General features: G+C 30.4%; 1 protein-coding gene across 3 annotated transcripts in view; it reads left to right on the top strand.

The window, feature by feature from the left end:
* Nucleotides 1–15,467, top strand: part of LOC143068114 (TNF receptor-associated factor 3-like) — a 45,597-nt gene extending 30,130 nt beyond the window's left edge. For all 3 annotated transcript variants that reach the window (XM_076241908.1, XM_076241907.1, XM_076241910.1), the window contains 3 exons: nt 4,307–4,420; nt 5,178–5,391; nt 8,152–15,467. In XM_076241908.1, coding sequence (XP_076098023.1) covers nt 4,307–4,420; nt 5,178–5,391; nt 8,152–8,723 — 900 coding nt within the window. In that variant the 3' untranslated portion in view covers nt 8,724–15,467. The remainder of the gene's footprint in view (nt 1–4,306; nt 4,421–5,177; nt 5,392–8,151) is intronic.
* Nucleotides 15,468–18,615: the final 3,148 nt, after the last annotated feature.

The raw sequence follows: 18,615 nt of genomic DNA, 5'->3' as shown, positions 1-18,615 counted from the left end.
TTTTTTTAAGGAAACCAATGCTAGCACTGCATGCAATAATCCTATATCTATCAGTCAACAAATTGCCAAATATGAGAATACAAGGATAAAGGCTGTGAATTTTCTATAAAATTTCCATATGTTTAGCATTGAATCAACACAAGGGTACATAATCCTTAAGTCTCTCCATTGTTTTGCATCAGACCTACAAAGGAATGACACTTTCTTCTACATTTTGAAGGAGAATTAGCCTTGGTTTTAGATAATTGACCAGTTAACTTTAAGTAAACTGTAGCCAGATACATAAAAAAATATTTCCTGGTGGGTACTTGTTATTGTAATAAAGTGTACTGTAGTAAATCACTACTAGTATTTAAAGATGTAATTGTTCATCATTGATCCCCAGGTTTGTAAATTTTCACTGGTATACTTTGAATACTTTACTGTTATTATATTTATCCATTCCCTTTTGCACCATTTTTAGAAAGTCAATTTTTAAAAATGAGCTCCTTTCTAATCCTAATTTTACAATATTAGTGAAGATAGAAAAATCTAGACTTTATATATCAACAGGGCTAAAACAAAATGTATGTATTACTAGTACTACATCAGATTCAATTTTCCATTCATGTTTCACAGTTTTGGATAAAATCATTTGATTCATTTGTTGATTTGTAAACAAAATAAAGAAGATTTACAAAGCTCTGATTCCTTTCACGGATTTGGCTATACTTTTTGGACCTTTTGGATTATAGCTCTTCATCTTTTATATAAGCTTTGGATTTCAAATATTTTGGCCACGAGCATCACTGAAGAGACATGTATTGTCGAAATGCGCATCTGGTGCAAGAAAATTAGTACCGTCAATTTTATTACACATAGACAGTAGAAACATAGGCTCCAAATGAGAACCTTTGTATACTAAGGTAGAATTTTAGTCATCCTGACTGTTAAGGAAGTGTGGAATATTCTTCTTTAGGTGTGCAAAACATGCTGACATTTTTTTGTTACAACAAGAAAGTTTTTTTTTAACAGAGCTTTTGATTGGCTGATTAGAACTTCTATATTTTGAACTTAGTGACAGTTGATAAAACAATAAAAGATGATAAATTGTTTCTCCTTTTCAAACCAGTTTGTACACAATAGACACCATAGATAAGAGAATGCAGTTGTCCCCTGTCACCAAACTTTCAAGAAATTCAAAATTTCAGCTTTCATTTTGTCTTTCACAGGAAAATGAGCAAACACAAATAAATGGTTTTATTATAATTTGTGATTATAATTTGTAATAAAAAAGAAACACATGACTTGTTTTGTATGAACTTAAAGCCTTATGGCGTTTTATGAATTTGAGAATGCAAGGAAAGTTGAACTGTGTTAAGATGGATGGCCTGAGAGCGTTGCAAACATATGTATGTCAAATTGTGAAAAAATATTTCATTGCTCATCATTAGATTCATTATAATTATAGCTTTCATATACAGTGTTGAATATTTATTAATTTTTTAGAATTTTAACTTCAGCAAAATTCGTTCAACAAGAAAATACTAGAGGAAAAGTGCTCATTATATTAATGTACTAATGAAATGATAGCTTCATAAAAAAAAATAACTAACTAGTGATGAATTCTAATGGTGAGAGGAAAATGTCAACAGGAAGCAAATGTTGTAGATTTCTCTAGTTGTTTAAAAAAAAAAAGGATACCGAAATCAGATATTGAATCGAAGAAAAACAACATATATTTGTGTATCAGTTGGATGATAAAAAATGTAGTCAACAGAATAAAGCTTCAGCAATCGTATTGAAGAAGATCCCTGTAATTGCTACTCTGGTTTTAGAATACCTGGAATACATCATATTTGACAATTATAGAAATAGATATTCAACCGTTCTCGCAGGATACATCATACCAGTATTTGAATGCAAATTATCAATGGACAATTGAGACGGCTTCAAAATAGTAACTTTTGCTTGGCTTTTAAAATTTGGTCAGACTGTACCTTTAATCTGCAGAACATAACAATTGCTACTCTGGTTTTAGAATACCTAGAACACATCATATTTGACAATATTAGAAAAAGATATTCACAACTAATCTTACAGGATTTCCAATTGATGAATTGTCGCAGCGGGTTGAAGGAACTTGCATGAATCACTATCAAAAAGCAGCAAAACTTAAAAAAGATGATGATTGCCAATATTTAGTGGGCAACCACCTTACAATAACTAACATAAAATGAAACACTTGGTGAACTGCTGCCAAAGGAAGACTATTTTTTGTGAGTTAAGTATACAGAAAAGTGAATACATAGAAAGAATTGTTAGATGCAAAGCAGCATAAAAATTATAGAAATAGATACATGTTTGAAAAGAAAAAATGATAATCAGGAAAAAACAAGCCTACTCACCACATAATAGAAATATAGAGAAATAGTTCATTTTCAGAGATAACATAAAGGAAAAAAGGAGGAAGGAAGCCTGCTACATGTACTATATATGCAATGGAATTTTAGCAGGAATAGAAATGGCATGAAGGAAAAAGGAGGAAGGAAGCCAACTACTATATATGCAATGCCATTTTAGCAGGAATAGAAATGGCACAAAGGAAAAAAAGGGAAGAAGGAAGCCAACCATTATACATGCAAAGGAATTTTAGCAGGAATAGAATTGGCATGAGGGAAAAAGGAGGCAGGAAGTCAATTAGTATATGCAATGGAATTTTAGCAGGAATAGAAATGGCATGAAAGGAAAAAAAGAGAAAGGAAGCCAACTTTAATGCAATGGAATTAAACAGACATTGAAATTGCACAAAGGAGAAAGGAAGCCAACTTATATATATGCCATGGAATTTTAGAAAAATAGAAATGGCACAAAGGAAAAAGGGAAGCCAACTTAAATGCAATGGAATTTTAGCAGAAATAGAAATGACACGAAGGAAAAATGGTGGAAGGAAGCCAGCTTATATGCTGTGGAATTTGAGCAGAAATGGAAATGGCTAAAAGGTTGAAAAAAATAACAATCATTAATCCTATCTGTACTTACAGATTGTTCTGTTAGCTTAGTCATGATTTGCTTTTAGATTTCACTACATGTTTGGTACGTAGACTGACGTCTGCTTAAATGTAGAGATGTACCAAGTTCAAACACCGGATGATTGTCAAGTTGGTTTGATATACAATTTTGCAACAGTGTTTCCCCTATTGTATTCATTATATTTTAATTATCAGATATTCTTTCAGAAAGAATTTTTTCTTTGGGTTAATCGTAAAATTTGGTTAACCCTATTCTAATAAATTGGATTCTGGCACTGTTTTAAGATACAATTTGGATTTTTTTTGGGAGAACACTGAAAAGCTATTGTTAAAATTAAAGCTACAGTATGTGTTGTAAGGAAAGTTTTAAATGTCTAGTTCGAGATAACAGTAATGGAAGCTCTTTTTCTGCATGTAAATGTAGAAAATCGTATTGGAAATAAGGCAGATGATGTTATAGTGTATGAAGGCAGGAATTTTTTAAATTGACAAAATTTACACATTGAGTTCTCTTCCAGAATATGCAATCATTTAAATTATTCATCCATTTGATCATGTTTTTTATTGCATACATTGTTATCCTTACCTGTACATCTAAGCATTGCTTATTCATTGACATGTTTCATGCTTATGCATTAGTGAAATAGTTAAAAAGATGGCCATCCTTAACAAGTTAGAAATTTATACAGAGGTGGCAGTACTTTTTGTTTTGTAAAACTATTGGTTATTTTTATGATATGTACTGTATACTATGTTCAGAAATAATGGTGACATAGAAAAATATAAAATTTCTATTCTGAAAGAAAATTGATTTGAAAAAAAAATGCATAGTTTTAATTTATTGACTTTTCATCAGTGAATCAATTTATAACTTTGTCAGTTAGCTAATTTCAAATCTATTTTTTGTATGACAAGCCATGTTGGCAATGCCTGAGTTGGTTTGAAAAAAAAGTTTGTTTTTTTTTCAAATATGGGTAAAACTGGGGAACATGTGTAATAGTTGATTTTAAACTATAGGTTTGTACAATTGTTTATAATTTTTTTTTGTAATGGTTTAACAGTATCTGAACATTTAAAAAGAAAAAAATAAATAGTATACCACCATTATATAACATGTACTTCTTTGATTTATAACTCTAATCAAATGTTGTGCACAAAAGTGATAAAACAGCTGCCGTTAATTGAATGTTGTATTCTACTTCATTATTTATTGTTACATTGCTTACTTTTAGAAAAAATTGTTATTTTGGAAATTATAAAATAGAAGTCATCCTTTTTCTTTGATATTTTTACAGATTCTGAAAGACCAGAAAGTACATATGGAAGAAGAAATAATAGCCACCAGAAATGATTATAGAACTTTGGTACAACATTATGAAGGTTTGAAAAAGGATTACGTAGACTTTCAGGTAAGAATCAACTAAAAAAGCAGCAAAATACATTTCTTGGATACCTGGATATGAATTCCTGAGGATAAATATTAAAGATTAGGTTATTTTGAATACCAAATGGTGATTATTGCTTCTTCTGCTATTTTATCAAAACCATAACCATTTAATTTTTATCAGGTAAAAACCTAATTTTTGAGGTATTCTTTATTGGCCATGTTAGACAAGATCAATTTTTTATATCAAATGTATAGGGCCAAAATTAAAAATATGTTTGTTTCCCCTCCCCCCACCCGGGTCAAAAATAAGCCCCCAGGTCAAAAAATTATTTTCCACAAAAAAATCAAAATTATTTTTTTTCTGAAAATAATTTGTTTCCATTTTTGGAAAGTGCTTGAAAGCAGAAGGGTTGATAATCTAAATAAATACACTCAAATTGAGCACAAACAACTGATAAGTGGCCTGGACTGGACAAGTCAAACCATTCATGTGACCATGCTATGACAATCACATCCAGTTAAAAAAAAAAAAAAAAAAAAAAAACTGCCTTCCTGGTCTGTTTACAAAGGGTAGACCCGGGGGAGGGGAAACAGACATTCTTTTAAATGTGGCCTAGGCTATGGACTTAACTTCTTCAGAAACATATTCTTATACCTTTTGTTCTAACTTAAATTAAAGATAGTCCTAAAACAAAAAATCCAGAAGTAGCAGTTAAGCTTAGTTTAAAAAATAATTATGTATTTATTTATACATTTTTGCAACTATTTATCAATTTTAGATGAGAGTTGTCTCAACTGTAGAAAAAGTGTTTGGAATGGAAGAATTATTAAAAAATGTTCCCAGTAAGCATACAACTGATAACCTTGGACGAGAACTAAGGTCATTAAAAGATAACCAGGAAGAATTAAATAGAAAACTATCAGACTTTGATCGACAAGGTTTCACAAGTGGAGGAGACACAAGACGCGGTAACACAGATCCTAGTAGCACAGGTAATTACAAACTACAATTTGTTACTTGCTTTTGTCTGCAGCAGATTTATAAATACATGTGCATTTATTGTCACCTTGTGCCATGATATAACATTATATAATTAGAACCTTAAGACACTGATACTTATATGTTAAAGCTTGTACTGGTATGTTTAATTTGTGTGTCAATGGTATTATATTTGGATACTTATACCAGTTTGCTGCTTTAAAATAACTTAGTTCAAAGATGTGAGACATCCACATAGAACGTGGATTTCAGTACTAAAATCCAAATGTATTTTTTGGTACTTATCATTTCTTTTAAAAATGGTATTCCAAAAAGCAACACAAAATATACAGTTTCAAGACCATTTAAAGAAGAAATATTAGACTCAGTGTAATCATGTGAACAGACTTCTAGTCTGTTGTTTTACAATGCATATCTTATCACACTGTTTGTTTACTAGAAACTATGAGAAGTTGATTATAGATTGTTGTTGGTTGCTTTACGCCGCATTAGCACAAAAAGTGATTATAGACATATGCCACCATATGTTATTCTGGTTTGACTATTTGTGAACTAGTCTCAATGATTTATGACTTAGATTACTTATACCCAAATGTGGTATTTTGATTATTGATGACCGTTATGTACAAACAATTTATTGACCTAATAACTACGAACACAGATATACTTTGAAATGAGATTATTTGCCCTCCACTTCTATTGCTTAATGAATAAAGAAAATTATCAACTTACTGTGTGTCTAGGGACCACCTATACAAGTTCATGTTTCACACTTCTTCTATGCTGTCATGAAAATTAGATAATAAAATCATTTACAGTTGCTAGTGTTCTTTATTTTTTCAAATTTAGTTATTTGGTAAAGGTTGCAGCTGTAATATATTGCTAGCAAGTTAAAAGTTTGGTCGGTTTGCCTGCTTTGTTTGCATGGAAGTTTGCTCAAGCATTGTAATTTATATTGACATCTGCAAACAATATAAGTAGGCTGATTTAAACTTGTATATATATAGGTAAATTTGATTATTTGATTATGTACAATCAAATTTAAATATAATATATACAAGTTTGACTCTGCATTTTTGTATTGTTTTCAGATGTCAATCTTAATTACAATGCTTGAGCAAACTTTTAATACAAACAAAGCAAGCATACAAACCATTAACTTGCTAGCATAAGCATAACAGCTGTAAAATATGTATGAATATGAATGTGACCTTAATGGTCCAATGCCCTTGGTAGCTGATTGTGTCCATATAGTTTGTTAAATATACTTATTTGGCAAATGTTAAAAGTATGTGTAAATGTGACCTGAATGGTCCAATGGCCTAGGTAGTTAGTTATATGCAGATATTTAGTTTGGTAAATGTTGAAGTATGTGTAAATGTGACCTGAGTGGTCCAATTGTATAGGTAGTTAATTATATGCAGATATTTAGTTTGGTAAATGTTGAAGTATGTGTAAATGTGACCTGAGTGGTCCAATTGTATAGGTAGTTAATTATATGCAGATATTTAGTTTGGTAAATGTTGAAGTATGTGTAAATGTGACCTGAGTGGTCCAATTGTATAGGTAGTTAGTTATATGCAGACATTTAGTTTGGTAAATGTTGAAGTATGTGTAAATGTGACCTAAATGGTCCAATTGTCTAGGTAGTTAGTTATATGCACACATTTAGTTTGGTAAATGTTGAAGTATGTGTAAATGTAACCTGAGTGGTCCAATTGTCTAGGTAGTTAGTTATATGCAGACATTTAGTTTGGTAAATGTTGAAGTATGTGAAAATGTGACCTGAATGGTCCAATTGTCTAGGTAGTTAGTTGAATGCAGATATTTATTCAAATAAAGTTATTTGGTAAATGTTAAAGTATGTGTAAATGTGACCTGAGAAGTCCAATTGTCTAGGTACCTGATTATGTTCAGATTTATTGTAAAATATAATAAAGTAATTTGGTAAATGTTGAAGTATGTATAATGATCATTATCTGTACATATGGTCCAGTGGTCTGTGCATTTTTTTTTTTTTTTTACATATTATTCAGTTTTCTCAAAACTGTCCAGTGGTCTAGGTAGCTGATTGACAACTCATTGAAAAATTGACTGTAACTTATCTGACACCAGTTCACTGAATGACATAAATATCTCTGCTATCTAAACAAATTCTTCGAATTGGGCAGTGTTACAAAATTTGTACATTTGTAAATAACTCACCAGTTGTTGATAGACTGGTTGCCTGTACCAATTACAATGTTTGCCAAAATATTGTGGTATTATAGTAAAAGGGACTAAAAACCATATTATGACACAAAAACACAAAATGCACAACTAGAAAAAAGAGAATTAAACACTATCAAACCAAAAATAACATATATAAGGTTTGAGAAAGTCTATAGAAAAAAGGGTTTTATACTGCAATAGACAAATGTATGAAATGATATAAAAAATAGATGCCCTATTTATTATCACTATAGAATATTCTTCATGTTCTGTTAGTTCAGATAACAGTTTCGTTTCAGGAGAATTTCAATATTTATTTAAATTTGATGATTGTTATGCTTAAAAAATTGTTTTATAGCTGTTCAGACAATTTTTTTTCATATTAAAAACCATGATAGTTTTGAGTTGCATATAGTCCTATCATTCATTTGTGATCATAATATTATTCAGCTCATAACAATATCTAATTAATATTCCTTTCTTTTCATTTCCTTTGACCTCTTAACTTGCTTCTATCTTAATTGTTACTTTCGATTTTGCAGAGGCACTTAAAAAACAAATTTCAAATTTGGAGAAACAAGCAGCAATTCAGGACATTCGTTTAGCAGAATTAGATTTACGATTTCAAATCTTAGAAACTGCAAGCTATAATGGCATTCTTATTTGGAAAATAATGGATTTTGCTCGCAGAAAAAACGATGCTGTCAGTGGTCGCACATATTCTTTATTTAGTCAACCTTTTTATACCGGACGATTTGGATATAAGATGTGTGGAAGAGTATATTTAAATGGAGACGGAATGGGAAAAGGAACACATTTATCGCTTTTCTTTGTTGTTATGAAGGGAGAGCATGATGCGCTTATGCCTTGGCCTTTTCAACAAAACATTCAAATGGGATTATTAGATCAGCAAGATGGTTCATCACCAGTATCCGATAGCTTTAGGCCAGACACTTCAAGCTCTAGTTTCCAGCGACCAACAACAGACATGAATACTGCAGTAGGATGCCCAATGTTCGTTTCTCATGCAAAATTAGAAACGAGGAAATACCTGAGAGACGATACAATATTTTTGAAAATTGCTGTTGATATATCAGGTCTGCCACACCATTAAGAACTCATTATGGGGGAGGGTGACAAGTCTTGCCACATCTTCCTGTCCAGTTTGAATGAACTAAAAATAGTCAAACAAACTGGAGAGGATGGTGCAGCAGGCTCTTTTTCTGTCTTTTTGGGGGGTGGATTATTTGGACAGCTTTTACAGGAAACATAAGTAACAAATAAAAATCTAAAAGTTATTTATTTTACTAAATTCCATCAAATTTGAATGTATATTGCTTAAGTAATATTTTACTTTTTTTTAGTGACATAGTTAAAGTTTGCAGTATAAAGAGAATATTGCTAGCAAAAACTTAAGTTTTGTACCTTATGATTAATTTTTCAATTTTCAAGTAAGAAAAATGTTGACTTCGATTACCACTTAGAATTATCTCCAATACATCAGTGCTCAAAAACTTAATAAAAAAAGGTGTTTTTATTTATATATTGTTTGAACTTTGCCTGTCTTTTAAAGTTTTTTTTAAGTGAAAAATGTGTAAAAAAATGAACTTTTCCATGTTGATTTACTGAACTAGTGATATTTATCCACAGGAAATAGTAAATGAATCTTCAAATTATTTTTTGAAAGTACAAACTGTATTCACAATAAATCAAGGTAAAATTTTATAATTATTAGCTTTTCATCTCAATATTTTAATGAGAAGTATTTTTTTCTCCAAATAAATGATGGTACATTATAAGAAAAGGGCACCTGCCTACAAACATTGTTGCAATGGTGGAAAACTTTTTTTTCCCAAATGCTCAGTTTGAAAAAAGGAAGCATAATCCAAGCTTGAAAATATGTGGCCTATTTGAAAATTAAAACCTTCTTGAATAAGCATATTAATAAGCAATAGAATAGATAAAGAGGACATCACAGAAGAAAAAAGCAGACATTCAATTTAATGGCTTCAATTGAAACACTAGTGTTTAAATCAGAATACAATTTTATAGTTTATTTCTCATTAAACCTAGTTTAGTTGAAGTTTGGAACTTACATAAGAAATGAACTTTTCATATCTCGTATTCCATGTCTGTGTTTGGCTTTTCTTATAGCACTTTTTGGTTTTATTAGCTCTTCAACATTTGTAAAATTTTTGGACTCTAAAAATGGTCTTAAGCAAACTGACGATACATTTATTGTTGAACTGTGCATCTAGTGCAATAACATTGATACTGATTATGTTATAACACATTTTATGGTCCGCTAAAGTCAAAATAACAACTAACACATATTATGATGATGCAGGCCACAGATGTGACAGTTTATGTTTCAAAATCAATCATATCAAAAGATACATGTATAAAATTTGCATACACTACAATTATAAGTACCAATTATGAATTTAAATATACAATACTATCATTAGACATTACAGTCTGAACCAATGAGCATATTATGTAATAAATGAAAAGACAAATGTCATCAATTATTGAAATTGAATTTTTTGAAAAGTCAATCAATTTAGAGTTATCTCCCCTTGACTATAAATTTGTTAATAATAGTGTAACATTTCAACTTTTGGGAGCAGATACCGCTCTTTTTGTCCTCATCTAATTCAACAATTAACAAACCTCTTTTCAAGGTGGAAGAAGGGGGAGGGGGAGGGGATTAAAATTTTTTATGAAAATTGAATGTCACCAAATTTCTGTGTGTTCTTCCTTTGGCAGCTATTTGGAAAAGAGGCTGAAAATTAAAACATGTGCTTGAAGTAGCGCCCTCTTATCAATTGCAAAATTCCAAAGAGTTTCAGGTTAGATAATCACATATATGTACCATCCGTAACTTTTTCTACATATTTCTAAAATTTACAAAACATGATAACACAAGACTGAATACAATTAAAATTTAGTCTTTCATTGTACCATAAAGTCAACTATGCTGCACATAAGTGTATTTGTTTAAAACTAAATAAAATGATTTTCATAATTTATAAACAGGCTACTGTACTCTCAATTTTACAAAAGCAAATTCAGATTGGCTTATAGTTTATAAATCTGCCTTATAAAAGGTAAACTGATTGAGTTGAATCAGGACTGAAAAAAAAGTATCTCTTTTGATGCACATGTATAACATGATGAAATACTAATATGTTATTAAAATATTAGTATTATAGGAAATTATATATCATCATGTTGTTCTTTTGTTTTCATGTAAAGCTGTCCCTCCAAATTTTAAGAAAAATTTAACACCGTTTGAATTTTATTTTTTTAAATTATGTTTGGTTTTACAAAAAAAAGAGAGAAACTTGATATTAAATTATGAATTGAATTCTTGTGAAACATTTATTGCAGATTGGAAATAACTCAGTTTAGATATATTTCTTTAGTTTTCCTACCTTTGTTAGACAATTTAGAATGATTCAGAAAAAGACATATTTCAATGGATGTAAATTGACAAAAAAATACATATTTGTATTTGTCAGATTTTAAAAGTATGTTGTCACATTTCCTTGGCCAAAAAACCTTTCGAATGGGAATAGGAACACATAACTTTATTTTTGTGAATAATTATACATACACACAAGTACAGGTGTGTGATGAGTTGATGTGGCAGACTTGAAACTAGGAGTTATCTGGAAAAATAACATTTCAGCATTATCACCAAGGCTGGATTACAGATTGGAATTTGCTCAAAACAATTTGTTGTTATATATAGTGATTATTATTCTTAAAATATGAACATGCATAACAACCATCTTTCAAGAAATATTGAATTTATGATTTTGACAACCATGATGGTTTTTGAACAGGGCATTAAATCTGCAAAAAATAACATCTAAGATGATTATTTAGCCTGAATGTCAAGAATGACTATTAACTGTTTATTCTGTTTGAAATCTGAAATAATTCAATAAGTGTAAATGCAAATATAATTGCTTGGAGAATCCTGAAAGAAGGAGATTGATGTGCATGCTGCTGTGTAGTTGAGATACATTGTTTATCGTTTGACAAACTAATTATAATGAATGCCTGAGCCTTCTAGATGAAGTAATGAAAGTAAAAATAATATATGATATTGTTTAAAAGTTCAGTTGTAAACTTTATACCCAGCACATCTTGGTGTTCAAAGATTGATAAAGACAATATGTATTAGATTGTCTGGTGGTAAAAAGTAGTTCTAACTATTATCTGATCTCAATGTGGTTTCTGAACAATGCAAGTTTTGCAATTGATGTCAGAAAAAATGGCAACTGAAATGTTGGTACATGTTTCTATGGAGTAGATATTTAGGGAGGAAGTTATCAGTATTATATACATTTTATGAACTTCATGTCAAATACATTTTTTCATTGGAACTCTGTATCATATATTTTTTTATCAATATCTATTTTTCAATTCATTATAGCCATAATAGCTAGGAATAAACTGCAAATATATAAATATCATTTTATGATATATTTATTAACTTCATTTGCAAATTATATAGTACAATAACAAACAAAAAAGATATTTAACTTGTAAATATGTTTTCTTCTATTAGTTAAAAATTTCATTTGTTTCTTTTTATTTTCTCAATATAATTATGAATAATTTTCTCTTTATTATATCTTAATCATTGATAGTTTTAATTTGATATATTCTTGTATGTCTCAAGCTATTTTAGTTCTAATAACCAGTTATACATGTTAAAACAAATATTTTACCTGAAACAATTTGAGGGATATAACTGAATGAAACAGAACTATTGGCTATATACATACCTCTATTACTGTATTAGCTATCTATTATCGCCGGGCTTCCAAAATGTTGTAAATTTGGTCGGAATGCATATTTTCAGAATGTCGTAAGTGAACTTGAATATTTTTGTAAATGCCAGTGAAAAAAACCTTAGACATCCCTGTATTACCCGAAAAAATTATTTATTTTCACGGAAATAAAGAAATGAATAAGTATTTGCTTCCCTAAGCCATTATACAACAATTTTCAAGTAACATACAACATTTTGGAAGCAAACTTTACAAACAGCTGAGATTGGAAATTTTGTAACATTGTTATTTCAATGGTTTTGATTGGTCTAACTGTATGCTATCTTGGAATATCAAAGATTTCCTCCCGCCAAGACGATTTTTGTAAAAAATTATTTTTAGCAAAAAAAGTCATATATGACATTTTGGAAGCCCAGCGATGCTATATAACTGCTGTTTTATGGATATGCAATTACTGTATTTTCCTTCCATTGTGCTTCATAAAAAGATGGGACGTTAGTGGCAAAGTGATATAAGTAGTTCAACTTCAGTGATCTTCAGTAGTCTTTAGCCTGTAAACACTGAGGTTGTTAGATGAAACCTTGCTCAGGGCAAGGTGCATTATACTCTTTATTCACTATGATTGCCAATTCCCTTCCAAAAACTTCAAAATAAAACTTTATTTTAAGGTTTTGACCCCAAAAGTAAATTATGTTGCTGGTGGAAGTTTTATCCCATCTAGGATATAATTTTTTGATAGTAAGAAACCATTATAGTTTGTTAATATACATTTTAAAAATTTTGTAGAGAAGCAAGTCAAAATTATACATAATTGCAAATAAAAGTTCATCAAATATTAAGAAATAGATGGAAATAAACTGCTCGGGAAAGTAACTGGTTTATATAACTGGTTCCATTATATAATAACACATGCTCATTAATTCTACATGTTTTAATAAGATTTTTAGTAAATGTTGCAAATAACATCTCTAGCATATTAAATCATTAGTATTTAACTTGAATTTCAATTTCATCAAAGTCAAGATTCATTACGCTTCAGAAAAAGGCATTAACCGAATCAAATTGGATAGGAGTGTTACAGCTGATTGCATAGAGTGTGTAGGCAAAGGTAATATATTTGGTTAGCTTGGTTGCTAGCTGAGCCTTGAAGTCAGTATTAAGTTGGGTAAACTACCCTCATGTAAGAGTAGACTAGTCCGACAGATAACCTATCTATCTGTCTGTAGGAATAGACTTCTTTGAAAGGAGGGTTGTATACCTTACCTAATGATGACTTCACGATTCAGCTGGCAAGTAAGTTAACCTAAGATATTACCATTCGCTACACACTCAATACAATCTGGCTGTAAGACTGTTGTTTTCATTTATCATATAAACAATAGATAAAAGCCAGTTCAAGATTTGGTCATATATCTTTCATATTTTCACATGAGATCACATAAATCTCTTTTTATTTGGGAGACTGGGTAGTTTTCCATTCTATTATTATTTTCATGATTTTGAGATTTGTTTTAGATCTAAATGAGTCAGAGAAAAATAGGGTTCAATTTTGGGAATTTGGGTAATTTCCATAATTTTTTTTGCCAATATTCATATTTAAAAATTGTATTCATGCGATGTATTTCAAAGCTGTGATAGATTTGCATTTAAAAAAAATTACATGTCAAATGTTCTGTGTCACTTTAAATGTGTTTTTATAGCGGTATGTCAAAATAAGTTACTGACCTTTATTGAATATTTATATAAGGTTTTGTCATATATTTATAGGTATTGGCTTTCATTGTATATTTTGAGATAAAAATGCAAAATGTACCATGCTCATGTAGAAAAATCTCTTAAAAGTGGCCCTGACAAAAAAGTGTTTTAAATCACCAATTGTCAACCCAATATGCAGCAAAATAACTTTTTATGGTATAGAAAAGTGTAACAACATTGCTGTCTAATAAATACATACGGTAATAATATTTATTTATCTGTTTGTGAATTATTTTATGTCACCATTTGATATGTATAGAATTGTTTCCTTATACATTTCCATCCCAGATTTTTTTATATATATATATATATGTGTAAAAAAGATAACTGTACTTTCAGAAGTTTATGCAGTTTTTAAATTTAAAAATTGTACCTGGATTAATAATGCAACACTTAAATGAAGCAAACAACTTGCAGAGATCACTTTTGCTTATTTTTTATCATGTTAAATGTGAAAAATATACTTCAAAAGTTTGTACAATTTACCAATTTTGATGTGATAGGCACACCTAATTATTGTAAATGTACAATGTACATGATTTAACACAAGATTATTTATTTGAAATCAGTAAAATAAAAAATTATGAAAATATCCACATTTACTAGTACAATAATAGGGGAAAAAGCCAGACACAAAGGTATGTGTTATACCTTCCAATTTTGAATTAGCAGTAGGTAGAGGTAACTGTAGGAACACCTACTTAGGTAATTTCTCAGACTATTCCAGGGGATACTTCGATTAATTTTTAACCATAAATATTGAACAATAAACAAACCTAATTTATGATATGATATAATTGCCATTTGCACAAAAGTAATACTTGATTATATAAAATGAAAATAATATGTTTAAATAATCTTTTTTTATTATTAACCTTTTTCAATGTAAATATTTTTTTTTTTAAATTTTAAAGTCATAAGATTTTGTAAGACTTAATATTTGCAAGAAAAGTTTATAGTTAAAAATACAATACACTGTAGATATGCACCAAAGTAAAGGTAGCAGAAAAGCTGTAACCAGATGTATATAGAAAAAAGTCAATGAGAAAAAAAAATCATCAAACACATTTGAAATAATCTGTGATATTCACTGTGATTTTTTTCCTTACTTTTCATTTGGGCTTTGTTGAGGTTTGTGTCTGATAGTAAATTTTGAAATAATCATATTGTAATGATGAGGAGCTTTTTCTGTTAAATATCTTGAGCTCATTCCTATCATTTTGTATTTATGTGTATTATAAACATTATTATTGCAGTGTATTGTACAATTACATAAATAGTTGTTGTTAGAATAAGTATTGTTTTCTTTGGTATCAGTATTTTAGAAAGCAAACATGACTTTGAACAGTGTGTTTGTGTAAAGGAGACAAAAAAGTATATCAATAATTGAAATAAAAAAAGAAAGACCATTTAGAAGAATACTCATATCTTAGACATTTCTAAAATATCCTGAATTATGAAATACACATACTCATACTCAAAGATTCTAATGGCTTTTTACTTCTACCAAACTTTTTGGTAATAGTTGTAATTCAAAGTGCCTAGATGAATAATCCATTATTTAGCAACATCGTGGGTATTTTTAAAACTTTAAAACTTTTAAAGTGGGAGATCTCTTGGAAAACTAATTGAATATTTTTTCTTTTATTTGAAGTGATCAATTAAATATTAATATTTTAACATGCGAAAGCACTACAAGTAATATACTGACATTTATCTATTTCACTTGGAAGAACCCTGTTAGGGGATTTATTTTCCCAAACTTATTACAGTTAAACCAATTTTACACTATATGATCATACTTTTAAAAAAAAATTAATAAGAAATGTTTCAAACACTTCTACAAAACTACATATATGTGTCCAATCATTAAAGAATCTATCTGCGAAAACAACATGTTAGGTAGGTTGGACACTCTATTTATTGTGTAAATTTACAGGAAAAATGTCTTCTTCTCAGAGAGGTCTTTGTCTTATAAACCACAAGTAGGCTCACTCTGACATTGGACACCACAGTTGACACCGACTGAGTGCTTTGTTCATTTTGTCAAGTACTTTAGTTTTAGAGTTAATAGGTTACAGTCATTTTCACAAGGTGATGTTCATCTGCCAAGACCAACAAGATCATAAAACCGATAAATTGAAACAACTTCAATTTTTTCATGTTTCATTATGGTATGCTTGAGTCGTTGTTGCTGGTCATCTGAAGATAGACAATGTTTTACACAATAACTTAAGTTATAATGGAACTATTCATATTAACTTTTAGCACTATGTTTCCAGACACACACCAAAAAGGTAAGAACAATTGAGGTATAATAGTCATCTTAATCTGACAAGAAGGCACGTAAAAAACAAAGCGAAGGAACAGTGTTTTCCTGCTTTCTAATCTCGAATTCACAAACAATCCTTGAACACAGAGAAAGCTGACAACTCACTTTCAAAAATATCCTTAACACTGTTTTTAGGGAAAAATTATGTAAGTATATAAGTTGAGAAGCATTGATGAACACAAATTCATTCCGAATTGTTTTGAAAAATAACAGGTAAATTATTCGATTCCTTAGATAGAACATCCTTTTTATTTCGAAAACTTGAAGTTTTGGGAACAGTTGATGTATAGTTATGACAGTTTCACTGACAATGTATGTCAACATAGACATGCTGACTAATGTTAATGAAATTTTATGCTGTTTATGTTTATGGAAGCACAAAGATTCACTGGCAAATATATGCTACAAATACTGTCACAATATGTACAACATCCTATTCTAAGACGGAGGGAAATGAAAAGTTCGAGCCTGACGTTTTTCCTTTGTTATTCCCTTTGAATGACTGTATTTCTTTCTTCTACTCTAAGTATACAATATATCATTAAGGAGTGTGATACTTGAATACTGTTCATGCATAGGTATCCGTTTAACATAAATTAATCAACTTGGAAATTCAAATGCAGTACAATAGTGTACAAATTGTTTGATTGAGTGAAGATGAACGACTGAAGAGGTCGTTATGTACAACATATTTGATATTTAATGAGAGTAAAGAGAACAACAGAAGTTGGCTATTCTCTAAAGCTGTCTACTGACGGAAACTGAACTGTAAATAGGTTATATGTTGAATTGCAGTATTGTAAACTGAAAGAATGCGTGTCTGTATATATCTTTTAGGTGTATATAAAAATGTGGTTCATTGCAATTGTAAACAGAAAGACTGCGTGTCTGTACTTATATTCAGAGGCGGATTTAGGGAGGGGGGGCAGGGGGCCCGGCCCCCCCTTTTTGGGAAAAAAAAGTGGTTGCTTATATAGGGAATCACTGAAGCGTGACTGGAGCGGGCCCCCTCTTAGGTCAGTCAGTGGGCCCCCACTTATGAAAATTTCTGGATCCGCCACTGATATTTAGCTAGGTGTATATATAAAAATGTGTTACATTACTGTATTGGAAACGGTAAGAATGCGTGCCTGTGTATCTTTTAGATGTAAATAAAATGTGTCTAAAATTGAGAAGGAATTGGATCTGCAGGTAGAAGGGTAATATCTGATGAAATTGCAGAGTAGATGATAAGAGATCCTATACATAATGACAAATCTAGTGTTCAGCAGGTCCGACACACTACTTCTATTATGGTAAATATTACAGATGTATCGAGTAGCTCGCCTTTGGACAATTTCATTCTTTGATATTAATTTTGTTGTGTGTTGGTCCCAGACTGAGCAAGAGTACCCAAGTTAAGGGAGGGTAAGTATTTTATTTGTCTGGCTCTATTTGGTTATAACAGATAGGACTGTACAATTATTAGAATGAAAAGCCACCAAACAGTCCTATGTTGCTGCAGCCTGAAATTTGTTTGGTCATTTATGTGTTCGGATCGATCAGTACATGATACTATCGTCAGCAAATACTTTGCAACGATTATCCCAGGCATGGATTACCTTAGCCGTATTTGGCACATTTTGGAATTTTGGATCCTTAATGCTCTTCAACTTTGTACTTTTTTGGCTTTATAACTACTTTGATATGAGCATCACTGATGGGTCTTATGTAGACGAAATGTGCGTCTGGCGTACTAAATTATAATCCTGGTACCTTTGATAACTAGTAAGTATTCACAAAGGTCATGTATGTAGACTGAAATAAGACTTGGCCTCAGTCGGCACATTAAGGCATCCCTGGAGGGACTGGGAAATTGTCTGATGACCTACCATCCATGGCAACTGTTTGAGAGCGGTTTGATTTTCCATATTAGTCGGAGTTCCTTCAGACACTTGTCATAAACAAGAAGACCAATTTCACAATCAGATATATTGATGATGTTCTCTCCAATAACAATCAAAACGTTTCTGATTGGGTTCTTTTGATATAACCCCAGAACTTGAATTTAAAGAAAAATCAGACACGGCTTCCTCTGTCTCTTTTTATCTCGCCGTTCCAAAGGAACTGAG

Source organism: Mytilus galloprovincialis, chromosome 3, assembly GCF_965363235.1.
Source record: "Mytilus galloprovincialis chromosome 3, xbMytGall1.hap1.1, whole genome shotgun sequence".
Classification (NCBI taxonomy): Eukaryota; Metazoa; Mollusca; class Bivalvia; order Mytilida; family Mytilidae; genus Mytilus; species Mytilus galloprovincialis.
Note: the sequence above shows the minus strand (reverse complement) of the source record. Positions and strands in the feature narration are given on the sequence as shown.